Here is a 9,352-nt window from a genome sequence, read left to right as displayed (position 1 = left end):
GGATCGTCCAGTCCCTCCTCCGGGCGGGTGATGCTGACGGAAGCGGCTGGGCAGGGCTGGGGGCGGAGCCGGGGCGGGGCCACAGGCGCGCGGCGCGCGATGCGTGCGGGCTGGTAGGCCGGCTGCGGCGCGACGTGCTTGGCGCCGGCGCCCGGCCCCGCCCCGCGCGGCCCAGGCCCCGCCCCTTCGTCCCTCGCCTGCAGCGGCCGCTCCCGGCGCTGGCGCAGCGATGGCGGAGGCCGTGGAACGCACTGACGAGATGGTCCGGGAGTACCTGCTCTTCCGCGGCTTCACGCACACGCTGCGGCAGCTGGACGCCGAGATCAAGGCGGACAAGGAGAAAGGGTTCCGGGTGAGGGGCCGGCGNGGGCGCGGCGCCGCGCGGCAGAGGCGGCCCGGAGGGAGACCGGAGCGGGCTCCCCCCAGCACTGCCCTCCGGGGCGGGAGCGGCGCTGTCACCGCGCCGGGGGTCCGTCGACATCAGCGCGTCTGGCCCTCGCTTGACACATGAGAAACTGAGGTCCTGAGAGGGGACGTGACTTGCCTGAAGTTGCCCAGCGAGTCAGGAGCATCGCTGAGGCTGGAGCCCGGGTGCCCTGACTCCTGGTCCAGGTCTCCGTCCTCCACTTCAGCCTCTAAGCAGGTGCTGGCCAACTGGCCAGGATGGAGATAAGGCTTTTAGGAACTAAGGTTGGGTAGATAGTTGAGTTTGGGCAACAGAAGTATTCAAAAGTTGGTTTCTGATGGCATTGGGAGCAAAGGGGTCCGCAGCCCCAAATGTTAGCTGGGTTCAGGTATCTTTTGGTGTTTGTTTAAAATGGCTTTGTGAGTGACTTATTGGCAATTTCGCCTCCGCAGTTGAGGAACACCTTGTACATTTTAAAACATTATATTTCCTCTGCTCAGACATGATTTTCTGTTGAGAAGTTCTTGGTATGTATATGTGTGTGATTTGTGTGTTTGCTGAGTCTAATTGGTGTTGACAGGTGAACTGAGAGAGAGGCAGTGAGCTAGCAGCAAGAGCCCTGGGGAAGTTAGGAAACCTGGGTTCTTGTCTTGCCAAAGTTAGTGGTACTTAGTGGCAAAAGCAAATGATTACAGCTCTCCAAGCCGCAGTGTCCTGCTCTGTAAGATGGGGGTGTTGGATTGGTATCTAAAACCTTTTCCAGACTGTGTCCTCTGGTGTGATTTCTCACATGGAGGTGACTTCTTTGGCTGACACTCTGAGCAGCTGCCAGGGCTTTAGTGGAGTTTCCATGGCTTGAAGGAGTCAGTGAGTGCATCTCTCCATGAGTCTAGGACTCCTGGAATGGTGGAGCTGGGAGGAGGATGATAGAGGTTGTCTCTCTGTTTTTGGTTTTTTGAACTCTTAGCTACTGAGACCAGAGAATCGAAGTAACATTGTCAAGTTGGTTGAGTAAGCCACACACTGATCCAACCAGGACCTAGACTCAGGTCTCCTGCTTTGTGCTTTTACGCTTGAAATTTCCATGCTTGCTAGAGGGTCAAACAGCATATCTAACATCAGAAAATAACTCAAAAGCTATTACATTACTATGTTTCGAACGTTTTATAGATTGCTAATTTAAAAAACCTCTAACATTCAGAAGCCACAGCAAGAGGAAAAAGCTGCATTAACTCTGTAAAGTGATGGGAAAATTCTCTCTTGTCCTTCACCACCTTCTCCATCCCATCTTTCTCCACCAGGTGGACAAGATTGTGGACCAGCTGCAGCAGTTAATGCAGGTGTATGACTTGGCTGCCCTTCGGGATTATTGGAGCTACCTGGAACGGCGGCTCTTCAGCCGCTTGGAGGATATATATAGACCCACCATCAACAAGCTGAAAACCAGCCTGTTCCGCTTTTATCTCGTCTACACCATCCAGGTGCTTTTTCCTTCAGGGATTCCTTGGAGAGAGTTCTTTGACCCCGAAATAGATTTTCGTTTAATTTCTAGGGAGGACTCTGTGTTCCTCTGGGAGAGGGTGGAACAGTCACAGGGCAAATTATTTTTGACTGTTTTCCTCCTTTTTTTCCCTTCTCATCTGTAGATCAGCTGACTTGTCTTCCTCATTCCTATTTCCTCTCTTGTTTTAAGCACTTAAGCCTGGGTGGTGTTTCAAAGAATATAAGTTGCTGGATTAAAGTTTGAATAATAAAGATTATAGCTGACCTGGGGGAATAAGTCACTTAGGTTATTTGAAAATTGACTAGGAATTAATTTTTAGGAGGCATATATCTTCAGTTTAAACCAGCTTCTTGGAAATTACAAGGAACTTGAGAAAGGAGTGATGTCCTTTATGGCATTTGTAGATTATATTTGTCCACTTACCTAGCAGGCTCATAACCAGAGGCTCTCTTTTGTGCAGTAATGACGAATCTTACTTTTGGTTTTCTCTCTCTTCCCCCTTCTTGATACCTTCTCTTTGTCTTGGCAGACAAACAGAAATGACAAAGCTCAAGAGTTCTTTGCAAAGCAGGCCACGGAGCTCCAGAACCAGGCTGAGTGGAAGGATTGGTTTGTCCTGCCCTTCCTGCCATCCCCAGACACCAACCCCACCTTTGCTACCTACTTCTCTCGACAGTGGGCTGATACCTTCATTGTGTCCCTGCACAACTTCCTGAGCGTCCTGTTTCAGTGCATGCATATCCTCTCAGCTGCCTGGGGCTGTGGGCTTAGTCTGAGGCTTCCAGACAACGTGGTCAGTGGCCGCTGCTCTTGATGCAGTTGTTTCTTCTACAAAATGCCCAAGCATCGTTGTCATGTGTTATGCGAGGGGGCTGTGGACAGATTGTGGTTATTTTTGTCAGCAGGCCAGGAAATCATAAATCTTCGTTGTGACGCTGCTGAAGTAATAGATGACATGCATGAGTGGGGTTGGTAGTAGCAGTGGGGTACAAGCACCTGGCGCTGCCAGGAGCCCTCAGATAGGGTTGAGCAGGGTCAGGGATTGGTAGGCAGCTGCTGTTCGGTGCAACTGGTGAGCCTTGAGAATACCCTGTCTATGCATGCCCTATGCCCCTAAGGGTATTACTTGCCTTTATCGAGATTAGGTAGCAGGTCAGAATACTTCCTAGGCTAGAACTTCCTTCCTGTGTTCGTGTTTGGGTCACTCTCTGACAGTGACCTCAGTGTTCCTCAACTTGCCAGCAAACAGAGCAGCTTTCAGAATATGCATATGGAATTTTAAGAGAGGGAGAGTGTAAATAATTTGTAGCCCACAATGTTTACCATTTTGTCATGGAAAGCCTTCATTTTTGGGGCCCAGGACATTCCCCAATGCTCATGCTCTTTAGGCTGAAATTCTAGAGGAGGAGAAGGGAACCTGGTTTGAAGGAACTGCCTGGTGAGTCATTGAGAAATTGGGTGTTGTAGGGGCCTACCCAAAGGTGGCCATTTTGGCCTCTGGGGGGGACATCTGGTAGAGGTAGGAAGGGTGCCCCTTCCTTTTGTGCTGTGGGTCTGAGTGTGAATTCCACTCTTACCAGGTATAAAAGCCCCTCCTCCTCCCTGTCCCCTACTGCTTTTTATCCTGAGGGCTTTCAGGCTAAACTAGCAGGGGGCTCAGCCCAGTGGTGGTTATGACATGACCATATGGGCCCTCTAGGGAAATTGGAAATGTCAGTGAAGGTCTTTTCAGTGCAAGACAGTGCCCTGCAAACTAGGTCACACACATTTGAGCCACAGTTCACTTCCCCAGGACTGAAGCCCTTATCCTGCTTTGTGTTCCTCTTGACTGAAGCTGTTTAAGGTGGTGGGAAAGGCTGACACCCTGACCTAGAACGTGGCTATTCATAGCCTGGCATGGGACTGTCCAGTCTGCAGAAAGCTCTCTCCTCAGTCTACACCTTTGCTAGGAAGAGGTTCAGTCGGGAGAGGCGAGCCAAGTGGCTGAGCCTTCTGCCCAGATGGTAGACCAGCTGGCCCCTGGTATTCCTTCTCAGTGTCTGCACTGACCTTGCTACGGCTTGCACTGGCTGCAAAGGCCGCTGAATGTCAGCTCTTTACTGCTGGTGTTTGGGAGAAAACGCTCAGGTTTAGATTTACGTCCTTTCTGTAGGCTGACCATCCAGATTGGCAAGAGTGTCTGTGAGTCTCTGGAGAAAGGCCAGACCTGGCATCAAGGGAGAGACTCCTCCATTCAGCTGTGGAGAGCCTGCAGGATGAAGTCTGTCCTCTTCTCCCTGTGACTCGTGTTCAAGGGTTTTGCTGCTGTGTTGAGAGTTTGGCAGACTTTTTCTTTAACTTTGTGCACCAGTTCCCGTGATCCTGAACTTTGATGCAGAATGCCAGAGGACCAACCAGGTCCAAGAAGAAAATGAAGTTCTTCGCCAGAAGGTTTGTTCTGAACATGCTTGCCTCTTGGGAAGAGCTTCTGCTTTTCGTGTGTGAAATTAGGTAGTGGTGGTGGAGGGCTGATTAAAAATAGGAAAGCACTAATCTCAGGTGCAAATGAGTCACCAGAGAGTCAGTATTGGAGATTTGGGGGCTGTAATGGTCTCTGGAAACCAGAGGTCATGTTCATATTTTAAGTCCTACGTGTAGCACGAGCAACATAGCAGTGGCAATGAACTTCGAGAGGAGGAAGACTATCTGCTTTCCTATGTCTCTTTCGTACCCCCAGTTCTGTATATCCACATCTGTGTTGTTTACAACCCACATATAATTTCATTGTTCCCCTCAGCTCCATGAGCCCCTAGTTGGGTTAAACGATGCAGCTGGGGGACCTGCATTTGCCTTTACATTTTGTCTGAGGAGCACTTCTCTGTTGTTGAAATTAAGGCAACTGTAGACCACATTTTCAAAAAAAGGAAGATTATAAGCTGTTTGCATTTTGGGTGGATGTATATATATTAATTTTTTTCAGGCATAATTTCAAAAAATGCTGAACTTTGTTTAAAAAAAATTTTCCATGAGAGTTCCAGAACCTGATTTTGTAGATTTTCCAAAGAGCAAAGCAGGACTGGGTGGAGCTGTTTTTCTCAATGGATTCAGGAAGAAGCAAGTCAAATGATGAAAAGAAAAAAAAGTGGGCTTTGTGTGTCTGACAGTTGTTGGTTTCTCACCTCGCTGTAGTCAAGGAGCAGCTGCCACTGGCCTGTTTTCCCACTGCACGGTGCGCAGAGGGTGAGGCCAGCACCCTGAGGCTCAGGCCCAGGGGCCTCTGGAGCCAGCGAGGTGTGGTGTTGGACATGATGCGTCTCCTGTGCCTTAGCGGGGGCAAGATGAGGTGAGATCACCACGTAACTCGCCCCGACCCCGTACAGCTTTTCGCCTTGCAAGCCGAAATCCACCGCCTGAAGAAAGAGGAGCTGCAGCCAGAGGAGGAAGAGGCCTTGGTCCAGCACAAATTGCCTCCTTATGTTTCCAACATGGACCGCCTCGGGGACTCGGAACTGTGAGTGTGTGCCCGCTTCGGGGGGGTGGGGGTGGGGGAGGGCGGTCCCCTCCTCTCATCTGTCCCCTATTGCCACACCCCGACCCCCTGTTTCTGGTGACATGGCATTGCCAGAGAGCCTCCTTGGCCCTCACTGCTCCCGCCTGAGCTTTCTGAGTAAAGTCCCCTGGCTTTTAAGGCCCTCTCGCCTCTGACCCTGCCCCGAGGGAGGGGGCGTGCACATCCAGATGTGCACATCTGCGTAAATAAACACAGACGCTGTCGTAAAGCCTCGGGAAGTGTGTGTGTGTGTGTGTGTGTGTGTGTGTGTGTGTGTGTGTGTAAGTAAGTAAGTAAAGGAGCGCCTTGAGGATGACAAGGTCAGCGCCTGGCAGGTTGGCTGCAGTCTGTGGTGAAGTGTGCTCTTGCCCGACGGTTTGAAGACATAGGCAAGTGGGGGGCGAGGCAACCTTAAAATACAGCCTGTGAAAACAGAGGCCCCAGCCAATGAGAGTAATGGTAGCAGTTGAAGAAACCGAGGCACAGAGTGGTCACACAGCTAATGACTGGTGAGTCAGGATGCAAGGCCAGGCAGGCAGATTCGAAACCTACACGTGGCCAAGTGCTGTACCGGGTGAAACCCTTGAGTCTGAGCTGGCCCGGTGGGGTGGAAATCAAGGCGGGCCAAAAACACCACTTGAGAATTTGTACTTAAGCTTAAGTAAAAACAACCAGGTGCAGTTAATTTTATGGCGTATTTTATTTAGTCCAGTATAGCCACGGTATCATTTCAGCATGGGATGAATAGAAACAAAGGATTCAGGAGGTATTTTGCACCATTTTCATGCTAAGACTTGAATTCTGGTGTGTATTCTGCACCTCCAGCCCATCTCGCAGGGGCTCAGCGGCACACATGGCCAGTGGCTGTTGGACAGCACAGCTCTGAGCTGCGCCATGGCCCTCAGAGCGCCACAGGCGTCACCACTGTGTCAGAGAGGCTGCCAGCTCCCTTGGGTACAGGAAAGAGTACCAAGGATAATGCTGCCTTAAAGCCGGGCCGTGAACCTGGTGCCATCCGTAGCCCAGCAGGTGCTTTGGGTTCCCTCGGGTCCCCATCCAGCCCTGTAACCTTGTGTGTCTGCTTGTCCAGAGCCATGGTGTGCAGCCAAAGGAACACTTCCCTGTCCCAGTCGCCTCGAGTGGGTTTCCTGTCCTCGCTGCTGCCTCAGAGTAAGAAGAGCCCCTCAAGGTTGTCGCCTGCCCAGGCTCCCTCTCAGGCTCAGAGCTTGGCCAAGAAGGAGCCGTTCAGCGGTCAGGTGAGCGCAAGGCCTGCCTTTCTGACTCCTGCCAAGTGGCCCCTGACATCTGACTGTACTTTCAGACCTTATTTCTTCTCTCCTTAGGACTGATTTCTCTGTTCTGCTGGTGAGAGTCTAACTTCATATCTCACTCCCTTTCTTCCTTCCTCCCTGCCTTTCCCTCACACGTATGTGACGGGGCTGCGGGGTGAGGGCATAGATAAGAGCAGAGTGGAGGCACTGAGGCAGTGAGGAGGAAATACAGTTTGCACAGCCTCCGCTCCCCCCCTTCCCCTCTTCTGGCCGCCGCTGAAGGCGTTCTGGGCACAGTGAGACAGGAGGCAGGTGGGTGCTGCCGACTGAGGGTCAAGCCAGGTCTCAGACCCACATCTAACCCGGAGGGACCTCTCCCCCAGCCCCCTGCCATCGATGCCACCTGCATTCCCGCGCCCAGCCTAAAAGCCTGTGACAGTCTGCAGGGGAGCAGCTGCCTGACAGTGAGACGTGTGCTTTGAATCTCTTCCCTTTTCCTCATAAATTCCTCTGAACTCATGAGAACTTGTGACTGGGATGTGGTGGCTTGAGGGTGAATTCAAGCAATTCTGGGATTTTGATTTTTGGCGATAGAAAGCAGTATGTAGAGAAGGAGTAAATGAGAGTTACTGCTGAATCTGTGCATTGCGTTTACAAATTGGGATTTAACTGATTCCGCCAAGGCCTTTGGCCATTTTTCACTTTTAGAGACGCTTACAAGAGAATTTCTTTTATGCCAGTTCAGGTCCAAACAGCCATGGGTCCCACTGGGGAGTTTTCCTGCCAGAGATGGTCAGAATTCATTGCTTTCAGCAGTGCCTTCCAGAGGGAAAGTTCAACAGACCCATGGTCACGCTTCACTACTTGGACAGGGATCCTTTCTCTTTTAGTGTATGTTTACCCGTTACAGAAAAAGTCAGTCGTCTTAATCGCTGCCTTCCTCTCCTACCTCCAGCCTTGGCTCAAGAACAGTTGCAAGTGATGCAGCAGTTTGGGGCTGCCCCCTGCAGCCGGGAAGTGGGGGTCTGCCCCACGGCTGGCGCGGCTGTTTCGCTGTCGAAGTGCAGATGCCGAGCAGGACACTGGAGAGGAAAGAGTGCAGGCTTTGGAGTCGGGCAATGTACTTTCAGCCCCGGCTCCTTATGGAGCATCCTTGCTCAGCTTGCTTAATTAAAGTCACCACAACTGGCTTGGGCTGGTCTGAATACGTTCATTGCCTAGGGGGAGAATTCATTGAACTGGCCAACTGCACCCCAAGTATGTTGTAGCAGTGCTGGTTGTCCTCGTGAAGGCACTGGCCTACTGGGGTCCCCGACTTAGCTCTGAGACCTGAGGTGCCAGCCATGCAAAATGACTCTCACCTGGCATTCATGAGGCCTGCGGCTGTCTCAGAGCCATCCCGGTGATGCCCACGGCTGGTTTTTCTGAATTCCAGTTCTGTGGAATGTGGCCGAGTAAGTTTTCACGTTTGCTCTGCCGATCTCTGTCACAGTTCAGTATTTTCTAAGTGTAATGGATGATGGATGGGGTGCTAGGTCTCTTGAAAAATGCATGAAATTGTGAAATTCAATTTCGCTGACTTAAAATGAAGGAAAACACGAGGATGGGTTCTTTGGGGTTAAGCCTGTGGCTTTGTTCTTTATGTGTTCAGGAACTAAGTGTCACATGATGAGATGGGAATGGGATTGGAAATTGTTTGTGCAGTTCGTGTTCAAGGGATAAGGGTAAGAATGTAGTTCACAGCAAGCAACCCTCGCCTCTAAAATACATTCAAACAGAACTTGGGTCACTGTGTGGTATGTTAACAGAGTGAAGGTAGCTCTCTTTCCATTCCATGAATGGGGGCGATAGATGTCTACTATCTGAAAAATCGAGTGGTGGGTCACTTGTAGTTTTATTAATTTGTTAATTAGACTCTGCATTGATGTTTCAATTCTGAAAATAGTATATTTGAGGTTCAAGAAAATCAGAATTTTGGAGTTGGAGGAAGCTTAAAGATCATTTGGCCCCCCTCCTTTTTTGTAGAGGAGGACATCCTCTGATTGATTGCTTCCTGCATTGCAGAGCTCACAACTTGTCAATGTGGGGATGTTTTCCTGTTAGAAAGCTGTTTGCAGAAACCTCTATAATTTTTATTTGCTGATCTTAGCTTTACCCTTCGAGCTACACAGAATGAGGCTCTTTGTTAGGACACTTACTATCTTTCCATGCTGAGCACTCTGTTCATTCTTCCCTCTCCCCTCCACTGTTTTCCCATATGGCATGATTTCTGTAGCCCTCACCATCCTGTTCCCCCTCTTCTGGGGCACATTCTAATGTTTTAATTCTTCTGTTACAATTAATATGCCAAATTTGAGTGTACAATTCAAGATGCTCTCTTACCAGTACCAAATGCAGTTAGTTGTATGATCACTTCTTGTGATTTGAATGATACATTGCTTTTAAGTTATAGAAAATGACATTGGCTTTTCAATGAGCCATGTTGCTTTGTTAGTGCCTATGAAGCAGTGTCTTTTTTTCACTTCTGACACAACAGAGCTCTCTTTCTCTATTATTAATTAAGATGCAAGAGAAAAACATAAGCTGTGTTTTTACATTAGCAATAAATAAAATAATTGGGCTTTTCTGTTTTAAATATTATT

At 49.9% G+C, this 9,352-nt stretch overlaps 1 protein-coding gene across 4 annotated transcripts in view; it reads left to right on the top strand.

Moving 5' to 3' along the window:
- WDR91 (WD repeat domain 91) overlaps positions 1–9,352 on the top strand; it is a 67,712-nt gene that overhangs the window by 31,445 nt on the left and 26,915 nt on the right. For 2 of the 4 annotated variants that reach the window (XM_034672629.1, XM_034672613.1), the window contains exons 1-6: positions 177–352; positions 1,708–1,887; positions 2,440–2,647; positions 4,258–4,340; positions 5,270–5,400; positions 6,530–6,695. In XM_034672629.1, the coding sequence (XP_034528520.1) occupies positions 230–352; positions 1,708–1,887; positions 2,440–2,647; positions 4,258–4,340; positions 5,270–5,400; positions 6,530–6,695 (891 nt within the window). In that variant the 5' untranslated portion in view covers positions 177–229. Of the gene's footprint in view, positions 1–176; positions 353–1,707; positions 1,888–2,439; positions 2,648–4,257; positions 4,341–5,269; positions 5,401–6,529; positions 6,696–9,352 lie in introns of those variants that run through there. The other 2 variants (XM_019808329.2, XM_002927619.4) reach the window with 1 other exon arrangement.

The sequence above is a fragment of the Ailuropoda melanoleuca genome, chromosome 1 (assembly GCF_002007445.2).
Source record: "Ailuropoda melanoleuca isolate Jingjing chromosome 1, ASM200744v2, whole genome shotgun sequence".
Lineage (NCBI taxonomy): Eukaryota > Metazoa > Chordata > Mammalia > Carnivora > Ursidae > Ailuropoda > Ailuropoda melanoleuca.
This window is presented reverse-complemented; position numbering and strand designations above follow the sequence as displayed.